Source organism: Telmatherina bonti (assembly GCF_933228915.1).
Source record: "Telmatherina bonti genome assembly, chromosome: 17".
Taxonomy (NCBI): domain Eukaryota; kingdom Metazoa; phylum Chordata; class Actinopteri; order Atheriniformes; family Telmatherinidae; genus Telmatherina; species Telmatherina bonti.
Genome location: NC_136615.1, coordinates 35,456,317 through 35,478,809, shown reverse-complemented (window position 1 = coordinate 35,478,809; position 22,493 = coordinate 35,456,317). Strand labels below are relative to the sequence as shown.

Sequence of the window (22,493 nt, the reverse complement as noted above, 5' to 3'; positions counted from 1 at the left end):
TCCAGGCTATTTAAATCACAACGTATACATCTCCAGGCTATTTAAATCACATTGTATACATCTACAGGCTATTTAAATCACAACGTATACATCTACAGGCTATTTAAATCCAAACGTATACATCTACAGGCTATTTAAATCACAACGTATACATCTACAGGCTATTTAAATCACAACGTATACATCTCCAGGCTATTTAAATCCAAACGTATACATCTATTGGCTACTTAAATCACAACATATACATCTACAGGCTATTTAAATCACAATGTATACATCTACAGGCTATTTAAATTACGATGTATACATCTACAGGCTATTTAAATCACATCGTATACATCTACAGACTGTTTAAATCATCATCATTAAATCTCATGTTGCCCATGACGACAGTCGGTAGATACTGTTGAAATCTCCGTCGCCTTCTCCTGTCTCTCTCCCACTCTGCATCCTCTTCTCTTTCTTTTCAACTCCATCAGGATTCGATGTGTTGTTTCGGTGATAATCTTGATTTGGGAGACTTTAATTAGTTGATTCTTATTGTAAGCAAGTCTTTCATTGCCATTGAGACTCATCATAATAAGTCTTGAGAGAACCAAAAATATACTGAAAAATCTCCCTTACAGCACACCCTCCGAACCGGCATGGAATCCTCAGAAAAAAAGACCAGAAAAAATACCTCATTTGTGCTAATATTTATGTTAGAAGAGTTTGTACTTTTAAAAAAAATCAAGATAGCAAGTCAGAGCTACTACAATTTGCTGCCATCAGACGTCGCAATCTAGAATATCATTCTAGATTAATACGTTAATCTAGAATCACAATGTATACATCTACAGGCTATTTGAACATGATGGTCACATTGATACTGCTGTAGCTGTAGATACTCAGTGTTTCCAATCAACTGTCCAGTATCCAGTAAAACCAGTACAGTCTATTTGTTATTTCATACTGATTATTATGTAATAAAAATGTTTTTCAATTACTTTAAAAATATGTTTCATTTTATATGATTTCATTTTGAGAGATAAATAAATTCCCAGTATCATGATGCCAACTGACCTGAACACAATGCTCCTCACCTTATTCACTGGGACGAAGAGGGATACTGGGACAGGGAGAGATACTGGGACAGGAAGGTTTACTGGGACAATGAAGGGTACTGAGACAGGAAGGAATACTGGGACAGGGAAGGATACTAGGACAAAAAGGCATACTAGGACAGGAAAGAAACACTGGGACAGAAAAGAAACACTGGGACAGGAAGGCATACTGGGAGAGGGAGGGATACTGGGACAGGAATGGATACTGGGAGAAGGAGGGATACTGGGACAGGGATAGATACTGGGACAAGAAGGCATACTGGGACAAAAAAGAAACACTGGAAAGCAAGGCATACCAGGACAGGGGAAGGAACACTGGGACAGGGAGGGATACTGGTACAGGAAGGGATACTGGGACAAGAAGGCATACTGGGACAAAAAAGAAACACTGGGAAAGCAAGGCATACCGGGACAGGGGAAGGAACACGGGGACAGGGAGGGATACTGGTACAGGAAGGGATACTGGGACAAGAACGCATACTGGGACAGGAAAGAAACACTGGGACAGGAGGGAATACTGGGACTGGGAAGATTACTGGGACAGGAAGGCATACTGGGACAGGAAAGAGACACTGGGACAGGAAGGAATACTGGGACAGGGAAGAATACTGGGACAGGAAGGGATACTGGCACAGGAAGGCATACTGGGACAGAAAAGAAACACTGGGACAGGAAATCATTCTGGGACAGGGAAGGATACTGGGACCCGGAGAGATACTGGGACAGGAAGGCATACTGGGACAGGGGAAGGAACACTGGGACAGGGAGGGATACTGGGACAGGAAGGGATACTGGGACAGGAAGAGATACTGGGACAGGGATAGATACTGGGAAAAGAAGGCATACTGGGACAACAAAGAAACACTGGGAAAGCAAGGCATACCGAGACAGGGGAAGGAACACTGGGACAGGGAGGGATACTGGTACAGGAAGGGATACTGAGACAGGGAGGGATACTGGGACAGGAAAGAAACAGTGGGACAGTGAGGGTTACTGGGACAGAAAGGGATACTGTGACAGGAAGGAATACTGGGACTATGAAGGATACTAGGATAGGAATGGATAATGGGAGAAGGAGGGATGCTGGGACAGGGAGGGTTACTGGGACAGAAAAGAATACTGGGACAAGAAGGCACACTGGGACAGGAAAGACACAGTGTGACAGGGAGGGATACTGGGACACGAAGGCATATTGGTACAGGTAAGAAACACTGTGACAGGAAGGCATACCGGGACAGGGAAGGATACTGGGACAAGAAGGGATACTGAGGCTGGGAATGGATACTGGGACAGGAATGGATACTGGGACATGGAGGAATACTGGGATAGGGAGGGTTACTGGGACAGGAAGGGATAGTGGGAGAGGGAGGGATACTGGGACAGGAATGGATACTGGGACATGGAGGAATACTGGCACAGAGAGGGATAGTGGAACAGGAAGGGATATTTGGACAGTAATGGATACTGGGACAGGGAGGGATACTGGGAAAGGGAGGGAAACTGGGACTAGATGGCATACTGGGACAGGAAAGAAACACTTGGACAGGGAGGGATACTGGGACAGAGAGGGATACTGGAAAAGGGAGGGATACCAGGACAGGAATGGATACTTGGACAGGCAAGAAACACTGGGGCGGGGAAGGATACTGTAGCCTGTAGAAACCAGATTACTTCACTGAGCAACAGGTTCATTTCAACCAAACCCAAACTTAAGAGGCAGGAAACCTTTCCTGGAGAAAAACTAGATCACAGATTGGACTAAAGTTACCCCATATTTATCTCTTTACCATCTTTCTTAATTCTTTTGTCCTTTAAAAAAGCAGATTTCCTTTTTGCCAAGTTGTATTTTTGTCACCTGCAGGTACAGGACCAAACCATTTAATGAAGCTTACTTTCACAAGGGTGTTTGATCAATATCAGCAACGTTCTTTTATGTGTTCATTAGTTTATTTTACTGCTATATTTTCTATAGTTTTTGAATATATATATATTATTTTTAATGAAGGTTTAATAATGTTCTTATATAGCTGCACATCTTCTCGGGCCCCTATAAGTCATGGCCCCTTGGAATCTTCCATGTTAATCTTTTTAACATGGGAGTCTATGGGAATTTGCTCTGTTTTGGAGCCCCTAGTGGATGAACGAGGAACTGCAGTTTCACTTCTTACCGCCGAAGGCTCCGTCCATCTTTCATATACGGTCTATGGTCACCCCTCTACTTGTTGAAGTAGTTCAACCCTAAATCTGACCAGCCAATGAGAAGTGAGGAGGCTCGCGCAGTCAGCAGATCAGACAGGATGTAAACATGCGAAAGTCACGTGAGAGATCCCGTGATTTTCACACTACTGACGTTCCATAGAAATAAGGATGTGGCGCGTGAAGGCTGGTTTCCTGCTGGGGGAACTGGCTTTCTGCTGGGAGGGCTAGCTTCTTGCTGGGAGGACTGGCTTCTTGTTGAGAGGACTGGCTTCTTGTTGGGAGGACTAGCTTCCTGCTCCGCTGCTTGTCGTGTGTCCAGCAGCTGAAATGTCCTCCTTCCAGCTCGTTAAGCAAAGCTTGGAGGGTGCGGGACAGGATCATGTCCTGCAGTTCTGGCTGGAACTCAGTGAGGAGGACAGGGACGTTTTTCTGCAGGAACTGGTTAAACTGGACCTGAAGGGGCTGAAGGATCACTGTGAAGGAGCCGCGAAGGCTGCAGCCTCCAAGTCCAGCATCCTGGATCTGGACATGGATCCAGTCCCTCCGGAGTTCATGGGCAGCGTCAGGAAGAGTGACACAAAGTCTCTGACAGCGTGGGAGGATGAAGGTAATCATCAGAGGAAAATAAAGATCTTCATCATAACTGTTTCTTCCCTGTGGAAGCAGGTTAGTGTGTGCTGTAAACATCCTGCTTGTTTCTGATGGGAAACCTCAACATGACCTGCTAAGAGGATGCAGCTTTCATACTTACTGCAAACTTCTGGTCTTCAGTTCACTCTTAGCTCACATTTAATAATAAATGTGTATATATGTCTCTCTCTCTCTCTCTCTCTCTCTCTCTCTCTCTCTCTCTCTCTATATATATATATATATATATCTATATATATATATATATCTATATATATATATATATCTATATATATATATATGTGTATATATATACATATATGTGTATATATATACATATATGTGTATATATATATACATGTGTATATATATATACATGTGTATATATATACACATGTATATATATATACACATGTATATATATACATGTGTGTATATATATACATGTGTGTATATATATACATGTGTGTATATATACATGTGTGTATATATACATGTGTGTATATATACATGTGTATATATATACATGTGTATATATATACATACATGTGTATATATATACATGTGTATATATATACATACATGTGTATATATATATATATATATATATATATATATATATATATACATGTGTGTATATATATATATACATATATATATATATATACATGTGTATATATATATACATATATGTGTATATATATATATATATATATATATATATATATATACATGTGTGTATATATATATATGTGTATATATATATATATATATATATATATATATATATACACATATATGTATATATATACATGTGTATATATATATATATATATATATATATATATATATATATACACACACACACACATATATATATATATGTATATATATACACATATATGTATATATATACATGTGTATATATATATATATATATATATATATATATATATATATACACACACACACATATATATATATGTATATATATATATATATATATATATGTATATATATATATATATATATATGTATATATATATATATATATATATATATGTATATATATATATATATATATATATATATATATACACACACACACATATATATATATGTATATATATATATATATATATATATGTATATATATATATATATATATATGTATATATATATATATATATATATATATATATATATATATATATATATATATATATATATATATATATGTGTGTGTGTGTTTATTTATGTATATGTTTATATATAGACAATGTCACAGAACCAGAACTTGTGGATCAGTTTAGTCAGGTTCTTTATGTCTTTGGTTCTGCTAGTTCTGGTTCTGCTGCCCCAACAGGTTGCTGATTATTGCATATTATAAGAATGTTTCTCCTCTTTATTGGACGAAGGTTTAACAGCAGTAAACACATTTTTTCCATGTTTTTCCTGCGTATCCTTCTCATAGCACCTCTAAATGAAATAGTCAGTCCCAAAGCCGAGCTTGTCTCTATGTTGGGAATAAATTATTGACTTTAACTGTATGGAAAGTATTATAGAGAGAAAGTTCCAAACATACCACTGCTTTGCAGGAACTGGCATGTCCAGCCTAACAGGGACATGTAGATTCTGAATCTAGTTTTTTTTTTTTTTAATGGGTGTTGGTTGATGGACATCATGAACATTTCTATAAATGTGGGCTGCTGTTAGATAAATGAGCTGACAACTCACTGAGGAGCCGAGTGGCCTGGAGAGAATATGTCTGCAGGGGTATCCATGGTCTGGGACCCAGTCCCTCAGCATGTCCAAGCGTCCACAGGCCGGAATCTGAATCCCACATTGTTCCTTAATGCTTCTTGATGCCTCATTGTGGAGGGAAAAGGCTGTGAATGGCTGCATTAGGAGTTTTGTTGAACCAAAACAGGTTAAAAAGCCCTGAAAAACGCTTGTTTAATAAATTCAGCTTAGATTTCATAGTAAATGTAGCGCTGCAGAACATGGCAGCAGAGGATGGCGTGTGTTTTCACCTGTACCTTCTGTCAGGATCCAGCAAAGTCCACTTCCATCATCCTACTGCTGCTGATGCTGTCACTCTGTCCTCACAGGCTTTTTACAAATCTCCAAGAATCGTGTCGGAACCCTTCTCCTGGCTGGTGGTCAGGGAACCCGTCTGGGTGTTCAGTATCCCAAAGGGATGTATAAAGTCGGCCTTCCGAGTGGAAAGACCTTATACCAGATCCAAGCAGAGCGCCTTTGCAAAGTCCAGGAGCTGGCAGACAGCAAGCATGGCTCTAAATGCACCATTCCATGGTAAAGGTTTATCAGACATGCCTGATCTGCTCCAGTCTGAACAAAGACCAGGTGGAACAGTTTGTTGCATCACATCTAGCGTTTATCTGTCTGTGTATGTCTACAAGTTTTATCATGTAATTCTATGAAACATGGTCTTCACTGCCCTGTTTGGATAAAAAGAACCAGGTTTTCCCTGTTTTTGACCTTGTAGGTCATTAAGAGCTTTTTTTTGTCCTTTCAGATAATTTTTCTCTCAGTTTCTGGTTTCCATCCTCGTTATGTTTGCTTATAGGATGATGTTAGGTAAAACTTACATAAAATTTAAGTTTTTCTTCCAGATCAATGGTAAAAATGTACAAAAAGACTGTCCCAAAAATCCTTAATAGGGAACTAATAGAAATATGGAGATTTGAATATTCAGCCATGGAAAAGAGAGTTATGATAGTACAGGTCTTAAAAAACTTATATAGCTTCTAGTTTCCACCATACCAAACCAGGACATGAAGACACAGAGGACAGAACAGGACATGAAGACACAGGCATAAGTGGTCAGTTTTGATGCTGAAGGCTGATCTCAGAGAAGCAGATGGATGTATCCTGATCTTTTATGACTGGTGCAGGTTGAACTCCATGTCGTTCTATGAATTCATGAATTGGCATTTTGTATGTCCAGTGAAATGTTCAAATATTGCCATTTTCCCACTAAAGGGTGAAATTCAATGGGAAGGTGTGTCTAAACTTTTGACTAGTAATGTATATGAAAATGATTTTGTTTATTTTTTGCTCTGTTTTCTCACAGGGTGAAATATAAACTTCAGATTAAAACTAATCTGAATTTTCTGCCAGTTTTTCTCTGGGCAGACTCTAAGGGGTTAGGTTGACCTTTGTGGGTCAACATCGGACAGTGAAGCAAACTTAAAGCTGTTGTCTGTGTGATTCCCTCTCCAGGTACATCATGACCAGTGAGTTCACGCTCGCTCCTACAGGTAAGTTCTTTGAGGAGAACAACTACTTCGGCCTAGAATCGTCAGATGTCATCATGTTTGAGCAGAGGATGATCCCAGCAGTGTCCTTCGATGGGAAGGTCATCCTGCAGGGTAAAGGAAAGATAGCCATGGCTCCTGGTAGGTTCATATGAGGCCACTTATCATCTCTGAAGGGTTTCAGGACTAATGAATGTGATGATAAAGTTGTTCTCCCTTTCAGATGGTAATGGAGGTCTGTACCAGGCTCTGCTGGATAATAACGTGTTAGTGGACATGAAGAACAGGGGAGTGGAGTACCTACATGTGTACTGTGTGGACAACATCTTGGTCAAAATGGCCGACCCAGTCTTTATAGGTTTCTGTGTGACCAAAGGGGCTGACTGCGGAGCCAAGGTGCTGTAATGCCATATGAAGATGTTAATCTGTTTAGAGATTGAGCTAATTTACACACAAATGTTTTTACTGACAGTGAGGATGCTTCCTGTAACGGGAGTATGTCTTTTATAAAACTGTTATTTAAAATGTTCAGCATCATTGTCTGTAGACTCACCATACCAACTTACCAACCCAACACGCTACCACCACACCAACCTACCAACCCATCAACCTACCACCATACCAACTTACCAACCCAACACGCTACCACCATACAGACCTACCAACCCATCACCCTACCACCATACCAACTTACCAACCCATCACCCTACCACCATACAGACCTACCAACCCATCACCCTACCACCATACCAACTTACCAACCCAACACGCTACCACCACACCAACCTACCAACCCATCAACCTACCACCATACAGACCTACCAACCCATCACCCTACCACCATACAGACCTACCAACCCATCATCCTACCACCATACCTACCTACCAACCCATCACCCTACCACCATACAGACCTACCAACCCATCATCCTACCACCATACCTACCTACCAACCCATCACCCTACCACCATACAGACCTACCAACCCATCACCCTACCACCATACAGACCTACCAACCCATCACCCTACCACCATACCAACTTACCAACCCAACACGCTACCACCACACCAACCTACCAACCCATCATCCTACCACCATACAGACCTACCAACCCATCACCCTACCACCATACAGACCTACCAACCCATCATCCTACCACCATACCTACCTACCAACCCATCACCCTACCACCACACCAACCTACCAACCCATCACCCTACCACCATACAGACCTACCAACCCATCACCCTACCACCATACAGACCTACCAACCCATCATCCTACCACCATACCTACCTACCAACCCATCACCCTACCACCATACAGACCTACCAACCCATCACCCTACCACCATACCTACCTACCAACCCATCACCCTACCACCATACCTACCTACCAACCCATCACCCTACCACCACACCAACCTACCAACCCATCACCCTACCACCATACAGACCTACCAACCCATCATCCTACCACCATACAGACCTACCAACCCATCATCCTACCACCATACCGACCTACCAACCCATCATCCTACCACCATACCGACCTACCAACCCATCACCCTACCACCATACAGACCTACCAACCCATCACCCTACCACCATACAGACCTACCAACCCATCATCCTACCACCATACAGACCTACCAACCCATCATCCTACCACCATACCGACCTACCAACCCATCATCCTACCACCATACAGACCTACCAACCCATCACCCTACCACCATACAGACCTACCAACCCATCACCCTACCACCATACCAACTTACCAACCCAACACGCTACCACCACACCAACCTACCAACCCATCATCCTACCACCATACAGACCTACCAACCCATCACCCTACCACCATACAGACCTACCAACCCATCACCCTACCACCATACAGACCTACCAACCCATCACCCTACCACCATACCAACTTACCAACCCAACACGCTACCACCACACCAACCTACCAACCCATCATCCTACCACCATACAGACCTACCAACCCATCACCCTACCACCATACAGACCTACCAACCCATCATCCTACCACCATACCTACCTACCAACCCATCACCCTACCACCATACAGACCTACCAACCCATCACCCTACCACCATACCTACCTACCAACCCATCACCCTACCACCATACCTACCTACCAACCCATCACCCTACCACCACACCAACCTACCAACCCATCACCCTACCACCATACCGACCTACCAACCCATCACCCTACCACCATACCTACCTACCAACCCATCACCCTACCACCATACCTACCTACCAACCCATCACCCTACCACCACACCAACCTACCAACCCATCACCCTACCACCACACCAACCTACCAACCCATCACCCTACCACCATACCTACCTACCAACCCATCACCCTACCACCATACCTACCTACCAACCCATCACCCTACCACCATACCTACCTACCAACCCATCACCCTACCACCACACCAACCTACCAACCCATCACCCTACCACCACACCAACCTACCAACCCATCACCCTACCACCATACCTACCTACCAACCCATCACCCTACCACCATACCTACCTACCAACCCATCACCCTACCACCACACCAACCTACCAACCCATCACCCTACCACCATACCGACCTACCAACCCATCACCCTACCACAATACCAACTTACTGACCCATCACTTTACCACCACACCGACCTACCGACGGGTCTAACTATATTTTTTATTGTTCATGATTACAAATTGTATAGACTACTATCAAGACAAGGAACCATTTCACTCAGAGTAACATGTCTCTGAGCAACATTACCTACACCAGCTTTAAGGCAAATATCCTTCTTGTGTAATTTAGCCTGAAGGAAACGCAACCGTGGCAGAAGGGAAACGTGGACACATACAAACCAAACGATGATATTGAAAGAAATTTCAATAAGAATGATCAAATAAGATCATTCAGTGCTGTTACTTGCTGGTGCTTTCCTGGTAATAATAATAAGTATGGAAACCCTGGATTCTGGCTGTAATTTTTATCCTGTAATGTTAGTTGATCTCAGTTCAAGTCTTTATGAAACCCTGGTCATGTACTTGTCTTCCTTGTTATGCTGCTTAACCTGAAAGAGGGATTTTACTCTGAATTTGCCATTAAAATAGCCCTAAATGCAGAGTGAAATGATACCTCACAGTCCACATTTCAACTGTAAACATGTCGCCCACTAGGTGGTAGAGAAGTCCCATCCTGCAGAGCCGGTAGGGGTGGTGTGCAGAGTTCAGGGGGTCCCCCAGGTGGTGGAGTACAGCGAGATCCCACTGGAGATGGCTGAACTCCGCGGACCTGGAGGGGAGTTGGTCTACAGTGCTGGAAACATCTGCAACCACTTCTTCACCAGAACTTTCCTCCAGGATGTGTCAGAGTAAGAAAAAACGTGACATTACTTCTCCACACCTCGTCGGCTCCTGAAATTCATAACAAAACATTATATTTTAAATAAAAGAGGTTTTTAAAATGCTTATTTAAAAGGAGTAAATTGTCAGCTTCATTAGCTTTTTGCAGCAGCTTGATTGTTACTGTGTGACAGACAAAAGAAAACTAAATGTTCTGTACATGTGACCATTTTTTGGGAATGTTATGTCCATCCATCCATTTTCTTAACTGCTCAGTCCAATTCAGGGTCACAAGAAGCTGGAACCTATCCCAGCACTCACTGGGCAAACGGAAGGATACTGGGTTATATATGTGAAGATTATTTATCGATCCATCCATTTTTCTGCCACTTATCCGGGGTCGGGTCGCGGGGGCAGCAGCCTAAGCAGGGAAGCCCAGACTTCCCTCTCCCCAGCCACATCTGCCAACTCTGCGGGGGGGATCCCGAGGCGTTCCCAGGCCAGCCGAGGGATATAATCCCTCCAGCGTGTCCTGGGTCTTCCCCGGGGTCTCCTCCCAGAGGGACGTGCCTGGAACACCTCACCAGGGAGGTCCAGGAGGCATCCTGACCAGATGCCCGAGCCACCTCAACTGGTTCCTCTTGATGTGGAGAAGCAGCGGCTCTACTCTGATCTCCTCCCGGATGACCGAGCTCCTCACCCTATCTCTAAGGGAGAGCCCGGCCACCCTGCGGAGGAAACTCATTTCAGCCGCCTGTATACGAGATCTCGTTCTTTCGGTCACGACCCACAGCTCATGACCATAGGTGAGGGTAGGAACGTAGATCAACTGGTAAATCGAGAGCTTCGCCTTCTGGCTCAGCTCCTTCTTCACCACGACAGACCGGCGCAGTAATGCAGACGCCACACCGATCCGTCTGTCCATCTCACGCTCCATCCTTCCCTCACTTGAGGCAGGACCTGACTCCCGACCTGGAGAGGACAATCCACCCTATTCCGGCTGAGGACCATGGTCTCAGATTTGGAGGTGCTGATTCTCAAAAAAGACTGAGGATGGAAACTCAGCAGACACTGATCTTACAGAACCTCCCCTCTGTGTAATCATTCTTACTTTTGTGTTTCTGCAACTAAAACGCTTTAATTCTTTCAATCTTCCAGGAAGTTTCAGGACCAACTGAAACAACACATCGCCATCAAGAAGGTGCCGTTTGTGGACGCACACGGCAACGAAGTGAGACCCAGTCAGCCCAATGGCATAAAGATGGAGAAGTTTGTATTTGATGTCTTCCCGTTCTCCAGGTATGGATTATGGATTCCATGTTAACTCGTGACCTCTAAGAAGATAGAAGGTTGTGTTGAACTGACACCAACGCTTTACTTCCTGTGTTTGGAAGGAACTTTGTTATGTTTGAAGCCGTAAGGGAAGATGAGTTTTCCCCTCTGAAGAACGCAGATGGAGCGTCCACCGACAGTCCAACCACCGCCAGAAACTCTCTGTTTGCTCAACATGGCCGCTGGGCCACATCTGCTGGAGCCATGCTGCTGGATCACCATGGCAACCAAATCCCTCCTTCTGCCAGGTCAGAGGATCATGTCCGTATTTACAGCCTCCAGGAAGTAGTCTGGACACGGGACAGAATGTTTCAGTCATGCTTTCCTCCACCTCTTCACCTCTTTCCTCCTCTGCCTCATGTCTCCTCTCTGCTTGTTCTCAATCTCTTCCCTTCCTTTTCTCTGCCAGTTCTCCGCCTCTTCACCTCCACTTCATTGACTCCACCTTTTCTCCATCTTTTCTCCACACTTTCCCTGCTTCTTCCTTGCATTTCTCCACCTCTTCTCCTTCCTTTCTTTAGCATTTCACCTTTTTCCTCACATTATCTCCACATCTTCCATTGCTTTTCTCTCTTCTCCACCTTTTTCTGCCTCTTTACCACACTTCCTTTGTTCTTCCCCTCATTTCCTCCACCTTTTATCCTCATTTTCTCTGAGCATTTAAAGAGGAGCGGGAAGCGGATCGCAGGTTTTGGTAAAAACCCCAGAAAGCTGTTTGTGGTGTTTTGCATCCTTCTTGAATCTTTGGAATCACATCGTTGTCCCACTTTTTACTTTTCAATCAATCAAAGTTTGTTTATAGAGCATTTTTCATACAAAATAAAAAAGCAAGACTAAAACAAGTTAAAAAACCTGCTTTCACACATAAAAATACAGAATTTATTCAAAGTATTACACATATACTCACTTTTCACACACACTCACGTAGATAAAACATATCAAACACTCATCAAACAAATCTTAGGGATCCACATTGGCACACGCCAAATAAATAAATGACAATATTAAAAGAAAAGTCTAAAAATAGAACTAATTTTCTGCATATTTTCTCAACTTCTTCCTCCTCTTCTCCTCCTCTCCCAAACATTTTCTCCACCTTTTCCTCTTTTTCTTCACCCATTCTCCACACTTTCTCAGCTTCCTCTTCCTTTTTTCTTCACCTCCTCCCTGCCTTTTCTCCACTTCTTCCTCTCCTTTTCTCTGCAGCTTTTCTACCTGTAATACACCTGTTATTAACTTGTTTCTGACTTTTCCCCACTGTTTCCACACCTTTTCCTCCTTCTCTTCTCTTTCTCAGCTTCTTCCCCTCTTTTTTCTGCCTTTTCTCTGCCTATCTGCCCCTCCCTCCAGACGTCTTTGTGGGGATATAAAACACTAAAAGCTGCTGGAGCTGCAGCACTATCGGCTTTTTTCCTGTCACATGAACTTTTATATCAAATGAGATTTGATAGGAACCAAAACACTGAGCGGAGCATCATCTGATGATTAAGAACCTGGACAACTTTTTTAAAGAAAGGTAACGTTACCCAGTAAATCTGACATATTTTTACACCCCCCCGCAGTGACGACTGTCCTCCAGCACAATGTGAGATTTCTCCGCTGCTCTCATATTTTGGGGAGGTAAGAACAGAAACAACTTTCTAAATAATGAAAACTTCCAGAGAAAGTTAAAACCGTTCCGGATGACTTCTGGATTTTTTATTTCATACAACTGTTTCTGATCATATTTTGAGTTTGTCACGGTGAGGTGGAGCTGTGGACACAAGATACGCAGAACGGAGGCAGAATGCTGAGAAGGTTCTGGGAATCTGGTTTATTTAACAAATGAGGGGACTAAACTCAAACATGAACAGCTAGTACTACTAAACACAGTGGATCAGCAAAGTAAAACCACATGTGAGGGGTATAAATACGAAGAACCACAACCGAGACGCAGCTGAACTGGAAGAACTAACGAACAGACACGAGACGAAACAGGAAAAACTACAACATTCATTCATTTTCCTAACCGCTTAATCCAACTACAGGAAATCAGACTGAAGATATAAAAGACACATCATGACTCGCAGGAATAAACTCCCGTTTCATTTTCAGGGTCTGGAGTTCCTGAAAGGAAGAAGGTTGGTGACTCCCTTCATCCTGGATGAAAATACGGCTGAAAGCCTCCGAACTCAGCAGCATTAAGAAAACCAGCAACCTGCTGAGTCCCGTGTTCAGACGGACGTCCGACTGAAATATTCCTCATCATGTCTCACTTGTTTTACGTCATGAGCTGAACACAAACAAACAGAGAAGAGTTGAGCAATAAAAAATGCTTTAATCCACAGAGGGGATGATGGGATTCATTTCAAATTCTCTTTCCAATGAATAAAAAGTAGAATAAAAATGTCATCAAGTTTTTAATCATTCTAAATCCGGGGTCCTCATGGTCCTGCAGGTTTTCCTAGTGTCCCTGCTGGAACACACCAGACATGCTCGTCTGCTAAATACACATTGATATGAGTCAGGTGTGTTGCAGCAGGGACACCTGGACACCCTGCAGGACGCCGGACCTGGAGGACCTGGACTGAGGATCCCTGTTCCACATGAGCAGATTATTCTGTTTGTTTAGCTCTGCCAGTGTGTCAAAAAGAGAATAAATCATTTTATAGTTATAAAATGACAAATAGAACGAAGATGAATGAGAGAATAACCAGAAGTAAAATGCTGAACTATTGCTTTTTATTTTATTCTTTTTCCCACTAGCTTTAGTTTTTCAGTCACTGCTTATACTGTGAAGAAAATTATCTCTAACTTTAACAACTTCTGTGTTTTTACTTCTGCATTTCTCATTTTGTATGAGTTCTATTTTTTCATATTTCTTTCCTGCTGATTTTTGTGTTTTTAAATTGCTTTAGTTCATTTCTGTGTGACATTGAATGATGAAGGTGTATTTTTCAGCTTCTAGTCGTGTTGGAGAGATGGTCACCATTTCCACTGGGCCTGAGCCAGACTGGTCCAACACGGCGGCTCGTAGCAGCATCTTAGTCCTGCTTGCTTTGTGTCATAAATCTGATTTGACCTGGATGTGAAACGAAAAGGAAGATTCCTCATCAGCAGGTCCAGGTCCTCACTGCTCAAACAAATCAGCATCAGCTGCAGGAAACTGGAGTGACTGGTGCAGATGGAGCTGCAGAGTCAGCACTACTGGGCTGAAGTACTTTTCCAGCAACAACACCAGAACTTCTAGTATGATCAGATAGAAGACAACAGCAGCCGAGTGGATTTAGATGAATCCTGAGAGGAAGGATGTCTCACTGGGTTTACCAGCGACCTTACTGGGTTACTGGACTGGACACTTGTCTCATGAGCAGAAGGTCAGCAGATGCTGAAAGGAAAGCGCAGCAGAAAAGTGACCATGGATCAGTATTTAAGAACTCTCATGACTGACTTGAGACTCTTCAGGAAGGCGATGAGTTTGAAGGATCAGATGTTCCAGACTGATCCAGGCTGTGATGGTTCTGATGGTTGGTCGCCAGCTGTGGTCAGCCTCCCTCCTACTCATCACTGGTGGAAATTTCATGTTATACAGTATTTATATGGACATTATGTATTCATGTTCATATAAAAGGCTTCACTCCGTCGTCATTCCCAGGGTTAGCAGATCAGCTCAGGACAACTAGTCTGGTTTATCTACGGATCCATCCTGACGTAAAGCATCGAACATGATGAGATGTATTGTTTATGAAGGCAAGGAAAGGTCTAGAGATGGTCTGTGTCAGATGACAGAAAACAGATTTACTGTCAACACTGATGTGTTTCTAAAAGAAGGTTGTATCTCAGAACTCTGTCAGATATGGTCCTCTGAACTGCTGCATCTGTGACCTGCTTTCTTCTTTTATTCACTTCTTTATTGTCTTTTCTTATTCTACTGAACCCTCATCTGCTTCCCCACCCACCCAGATGTTTATGCTCATTTTTTCCAACAACAATCTCCATATTAGACTTGGACCTAACTTTAGGCTATTCATACCTGTGGGATGACTCCCTCAGGGAGCTTAACCTGTGGGATGACTCCCTCAGCAACAGGAGGAAAAGTAGCATGCACATAAAAATTGCATAAATAAATGAAATATAAACAAGTTAAAAATAGTATATAAATAAACAATAATAATTACCCTAGCAACTGAATACCTTGCCCCCCTGGGAATGTTGTCGATTCTCAGATTCCTGGTGGACAGAAAGCAGGACATTAGAAAAATACTGTCAAAAGAATTTGGATAAAACCCAGAGAACGGTAAGTTAACACCTTCCATACTGGACCAGACTGGTCAACAGAAATTATGCTGATTGTTTAGGAGTTATTAATCCTGCAATTCATTCTGCAATGTGTCTTCAGAGGATTTATTGATAGAAGCCTTTAGGTGTAATGATCAGATGGTGACAACAGAAAGTTGTTGTCTCAGGAAGATAAATTTTATTCCGGCAGAAAATCACTGCAGTTTAAAGATAATATTTCAGTCCATATGATCAGATCTGCAGTAAACAAATTCATTTATTTATTATTATAATCAATGAGCAAACAGAAGCACTTTAAAACACATCTGAATAACAGCTTTAATAGTTCCTCTCATAAACTTTCAGCATATTACATATCGAGGATAATGGATAATGTTATCATTTAGAACAGACCTTGTGTTTACAGCCTGACTGCAGTCCTCTCAGCATCACTACAGTGCAATCTGCCATTTTTCATCATAAATGCTCCTGCAGTACGTTACTTATGATTAATTAAAAACTGAATATGTAGCATAAACCCTGCAGAAGGACAGTTAATGATTAAAAATGAACAAATCTAACCACGGCTATGTTACGGCAATGATATCTACCTGCATGAAAAGATAGGGAGATAAATATGCAGAGAATTTTTTAAAATTTAATTTTAAATTAACCACAGTTTAACGTGGTCTCACAATGTAACTGGTCTCACAGTGTAACGTGGTCCCACAGCGTAACGTGGTCCCACAGCGTAACGTGGTCCCACAGCGTAACGTGGTTCCACAGCGTAACGTGGTCCCACAGCGTAACGTGGTCCCACAGCGTAACTGGTCCCACAGCGTAACGTGGTCCCACAGCGTAACTGGTCCCACAGTGTAACGTGGTGTCACAGTGTAATGTGGTCCCACAGTGTAACTGGTCCCACAGCGTAACTGGTCCCACAGCGTAACGTGGTCCCACAGTGTAACGAGGGAGATAAATATACAGAGAATTTTTTAAAATTTAATTTTAAATTAAATTCCGAAGAAGCTAACTGAAAATATAGTAAAATAATCAGTGACTGTGTTATGGTGGTGATTACAGATCAATGCTGCCATCTACTGGCCAACTAGGAACATACAAGCAGCCCTGCTGCCAAAGCTGCATCTGCTTCATTCAGACAGCCTTCACAGTGTAACGTGGTCCCACAGCGTAACATGGTCCCACAGCGTAACGTGGTCCCACAGCGTAACGTGGTCCCACAGCGTAACGTGGTCTCACAGCGTAACGTGGTCCCACAGCGTAACGTGGTCCCACAGCGTAACGTGGTCTCACACTGTAACGTGGTCCCACAGCGTAACATGGTCCCACAGCGTAACGTGGTCCCACAGCGTAACGTGGTCCCACAGCGTAACGTGGTCTCACAGCGTAACGTGGTCCCACAGTGTAACGTGGTCCCACAGCGTAACGTGGTCCCACAGCGTAACGTGGTCTCACAGCGTAACGTGGTCCCACAGCGTAACGTGGTCTCACACTGTAACGTGGTCCCACAGTGTAACGTGGTCTCACACTGTAACGTGGTCCCACAGTGTAACGTGGTCCCACAGCGTAACTGGTCTCACAGTGTAACGTGGTCCCACAGCGTAACTGGTCTCACAGTGTAACGTGGTCCCACAGTGTAACATGGTCCCACAGCGTAACTGGTCTCACAGTGTAACGTGGTCCCACAGCGTAACGTGGTCCCACAGTGTAACGTGGTCTCACACTGTAACATGGTCCCACAGTGTAACGTGGTCTCACAGTTTAACGTGGTCCCACAGCGTAACGTGGTCCCACAGCGTAACGTGGTCTCACAGTTTAACGTGGTCCCACAGCGTAACGTGGTCCCACAGTGTAACGTGGTCCCACAGTGTAACGAGGTCCCACAGCGTAACTGGTCTCACAGTGTAACGTGGTCCCACAGTGTAACGTGGTCCCACAGCATAACTGGTCTCACACTGTAACGTGATCCCACAGCGTAACGTGGTCCCACAGTGTAACGTGGTCCCACAGCGTAACTGGTCTCACAGTGTAACGTGGTCCCACAGCGTAACGTGGTCTCACACTGTAACGTGGTCCCACAGTGTAACGTGGTCCCACAGCGTAACTGGTCTCACAGTGTAACGTGGTCCCACAGCGTAACTGGTCTCACAGTGTAACGTGGTCCCACAGTGTAACATGGTCCCACAGCGTAACTGGTCTCACAGTGTAACGTGGTCCCACAGCGTAACGTGGTCTCACACTGTAACGTGGTTCCACAGTGTAACGTGGTCCCACAGCGTAACGTGGTCCCACAGCGTAACGTGGTCCCACAGCGTAACTGGTCCCACAGCGTAACGTGGTCCCACAGCGTAACTGGTCCCACAGTGTAACGTGGTGTCACAGTGTAATGTGGTCCCACAGTGTAACTGGTCCCACAGCGTAACTGGTCCCACAGCGTAACGTGGTCCCACAGTGTAACGAGGGAGATAAATATACAGAGAATTTTTTAAAATTTAATTTTAAATTAAATTCCGAAGAAGCTAACTGAAAATATAGTAAAATAATCAGTGACTGTGTTATGGTGGTGATTACAGATCAATGCTGCCATCTACTGGCCAACTAGGAACATACAAGCAGCCCTGCTGCCAAAGCTGCATCTGCTTCATTCAGACAGCCTTCACAGTGTAACGTGGTCCCACAGCGTAACGTGGTCCCACAGCGTAACGTGGTCCCACAGCGTAACGTGGTCCCACAGCGTAACGTGGTCCCACAGCGTAACGTGGTCCCACAGTGTAACGTGGTCTCACAGCGTAACGTGGTCCCACAGCGTAACGTGGTCTCACACTGTAACATGGTCCCACAGTGTAACGTGGTCTCACAGTTTAACGTGGTCCCACAGCGTAACGTGGTCCCACAGCGTAACGTGGTCCCACAGCGTAACGTGGTCTCACAGTTTAACGTGGTCCCACAGTGTAACGTGGTCCCACAGCGTAACGTGGTCCCACAGCGTAACGTGGTCCCACAGTGTAACGTGGTCTCACAGCGTAACGTGGTCCCACAGCGTAACGTGGTCTCACACTGTAACATGGTCCCACAGTGTAACGTGGTCTCACAGTTTAACGTGGTCCCACAGCGTAACGTGGTCCCACAGCGTAACGTGGTCTCACAGTTTAACGTGGTCCCACAGCGTAACGTGGTCCCACAGCGTAACGTGGTCCCACAGCGTAACGTGGTCCCACAGTGTAACATGGTCCCACAGCGTAGCGTGGTCTCACAGTGTAACGTGGTCCCACAGTGTAATGTGGTCCCACAGCGTAACGTGGTCCCACAGTGTAACTGGTCCCACAGTGTAACGTGGTCCCACAGTGTAACGAGGTCCCACAGCGTAACTGGTCTCACAGTGTAACGTGGTCCCACAGTGTAACGTGGTCCCACAGCATAACTGGTCTCACAGTGTAACGTGGTCCCACAGCGTAACTGGTCTCACAGTGTAACGTGGTCCCACAGCGTAACGTGGTCTCACACTGTAACGTGGTTCCACAGCGTAACGTGGTCCCACAGCGTAACGTGGTCCCACAGCGTAACTGGTCCCACAGCGTAACGTGGTCCCACAGCGTAACTGGTCCCACAGTGTAACGTGGTGTCACAGTGTAATGTGGTCCCACAGCGTAACGTGGTCCCACAGCGTAACGTGGTCCCACAGCGTAACGTGGTCCCACAGTGTAACGTGGTCTCACAGCGTAACGTGGTCCCACAGCGTAACGTGGTCTCACAGCGTAACGTGGTCCCACAGCGTAACGTGGTCTCACACTGTAACATGGTCCCACAGTGTAACGTGGTCTCACAGTTTAACGTGGTCCCACAGCGTAACGTGGTCCCACAGCGTAACGTGGTCCCACAGCGTAACGTGGTCTCACAGTTTAACGTGGTCCCACAGCGTAACGTGGTCCCACAGCGTAACGTGGTCCCACAGTGTAACATGGTCCCACAGTGTAACGTGGTCCCACAGCGTAGCGTGGTCTCACAGTGTAACGTGGTCCCACAGCGTAATGTGGTCCCACAGCGTAACGTGGTCCCACAGTGTAACTGGTCCCACAGTGTAACGTGGTCCCACAGTGTAACGAGGTCCCACAGCGTAACTGGTCTCACAGTGTAACGTGGTCCCACAGTGTAACGTGGTCCCACAGCATAACTGGTCTCACACTGTAACGTGATCCCACAGCGTAACGTGGTCCCACAGTGTAACGTGGTCCCACAGTGTAACGTGGTCCCACAGCGTAACTGGTCTCACAGTGTAACGTGGTCCCACAGCGTAACGTGGTCTCACACTGTAACGTGGTCCCACAGTGTAACGTGGTCTCACACTGTAACGTGGTCCCACAGTGTAACGTGGTCCCACAGCGTAACTGGTCTCACAGTGTAACGTGGTCCCACAGCGTAACTGGTCTCACAGTGTAACGTGGTCCCACAGTGTAACATGGTCCCACAGCGTAACTGGTCTCACAGTGTAACGTGGTCCCACAGCGTAACTGGTCTCACAGTGTAACGTGGTCCCACAGCGTAACGTGGTCTTACACTGTAACGTGGTCTCACAGTGTAACGTGGTCCCACAGTGTAATGTGGTCTCACACTGTAACGTGGTCCCACAGTGTAATGTGGTCCCACAGCGTAACGTGGTCCCACAGTGTAACTGGTCCCACAGTGTAACGTGGTCCCACAGTGTAACGAGGTCCCACAGCGTAACTGGTCTCACAGTGTAACGTGGTCCCACAGTGTAACGTGGTCCCACAGCATAACTGGTCTCACACTGTAACGTGATCCCACAGTGTAACGTGGTCCCACAGTGTAACGTGGTCCCACAGCGTAACTGGTCTCACAGTGTAACGTGGTCCCACAGCGTAACATGGTCTCACACTGTAACGTGGTCCCACAGTGTAACGTGGTCTCACACTGTAACGTGGTCCCACAGTGTAACGTGGTCCCACAGCGTAACGTGGTCTCACAGTGTAACGTGGTCCCACAGCGTAACGTGGTCTCACAGTGTAACGTGGTCCCACAGTGCAACATGGTCCCACAGCGTAACTGGTCTCACAGTGTAACGTGGTCCCACAGCGTAACTGGTCTCACAGTGTAACGTGGTCCCACAGCGTAACGTGGTCCCACAGCGTAACGTGGTTCCACAGCGTAACGTGGTCCCACAGCGTAACGTGGTCCCACAGCGTAACTGGTCCCACAGCGTAACGTGGTCCCACAGCGTAACTGGTCCCACAGTGTAACGTGGTGTCACAGTGTAATGTGGTCCCACAGTGTAACTGGTCCCACAGCGTAACTGGTCCCACAGCGTAACGTGGTCCCACAGCGTAACGTGGTCCCACAGCGTAACGTGGTCCCACAGCGTAACTGGTCCCACAGCGTAACGTGGTCCCACAGCGTAACTGGTCCCACAGCGTAACGTGGTCCCACAGTGTAACGTGGTGTCACAGTGTAATGTGGTCCCACAGTGTAACTGGTCCCACAGCGTAACTGGTCCCACAGCGTAACGTGGTCCCACAGTGTAACGAGGGAGATAAATATACAGAGAATTTTTTAAAATTTAATTTTAAATTAAATTCCGAAGAAGCTAACTGAAAATATAATAAAATAATCAGTGACTGTGTTATGGTGGTGATTACAGATCAATGCTGCCATCTACTGGCCAACTAGGAACATACAAGCAGCCCTGCTGCCAAAGCTGCATCTGCTTCATTCAGACAGCCTTCACAGTGTAACGTGGTCCCACAGCGTAACATGGTCCCACAGCGTAACGTGGTCTCACAGCGTAACGTGGTCTCACAGCGTAACGTGGTCTCACAGCGTACCGTGGTCCCACAGCGTAACGTGGTCCCACAGCGTAACGTGGTCCCACAGCGTAACATGGTCCCACAGCGTAACGTGGTCTCACAGCGTAACGTGGTCTCACAGCGTAACGTGGTCTCACAGCGTACCGTGGTCCCACAGCGTAACGTGGTCCCACAGCGTAACGTGGTCCCACAGCGTAACGTGGTCCCACAGCGTAACTGGTCTCACAGTGTAACGTGGTCCCACAGCATAACTGGTCTCACACTGTAACATGATCCCACAGCGTAACGTGGTCCCACAGCATAACTGGTCCCACAGTGTAACGTGGTCCCACAGCGTAACGTGGTCCCACAGTGTAACATGGTCCCACAGCGTAACTGATCTCACACTGTAACGTGATCCCACAGCGTAACTGGTCTCACAGTGTAACGTGGTCTCACAGTGTAACGTGGTCCCACAGCGTAAC

The 22,493-nt window shown here is 45.1% G+C and overlaps 1 protein-coding gene across 1 annotated transcript; it reads left to right on the top strand.

Annotated features, from left to right (window-relative positions):
* Window positions 1–3,467: 3,467 nt before the first annotated feature.
* On the top strand, window positions 3,468–14,215 carry uap1l1 (UDP-N-acetylglucosamine pyrophosphorylase 1 like 1). The gene is made up of 9 exons (XM_079257156.1): window positions 3,468–3,909; window positions 6,041–6,245; window positions 7,176–7,351; window positions 7,434–7,606; window positions 10,436–10,629; window positions 11,759–11,899; window positions 11,995–12,180; window positions 13,495–13,552; window positions 14,027–14,215. The coding sequence occupies exons 1-9, from the start codon at window positions 3,630–3,632 to the stop codon at window positions 14,114–14,116; spliced, it is 1,503 nt and encodes a 500-aa protein (XP_079113282.1). The 5' UTR covers window positions 3,468–3,629; the 3' UTR covers window positions 14,117–14,215.
* Window positions 14,216–22,493: the final 8,278 nt, after the last annotated feature.

Bases quoted from the DNA above. Each gene is read 5' to 3' on its own strand.
- uap1l1 (XM_079257156.1), top strand. From the start codon at position 3,630: ATGTCCTCCTTCCAGCTCGTTAAGCAAAGCTTGGAGGGTGCGGGACAG. The intron at 7,352-7,433 runs GTAGGTTCATAT...TCTCCCTTTCAG, and splicing joins AAAGATAGCCATGGCTCCTG to ATGGTAATGGAGGTCTGTAC. The intron at 7,607-10,435 runs GTGCTGTAATGC...GTCGCCCACTAG, and splicing joins GGGCTGACTGCGGAGCCAAG to GTGGTAGAGAAGTCCCATCC.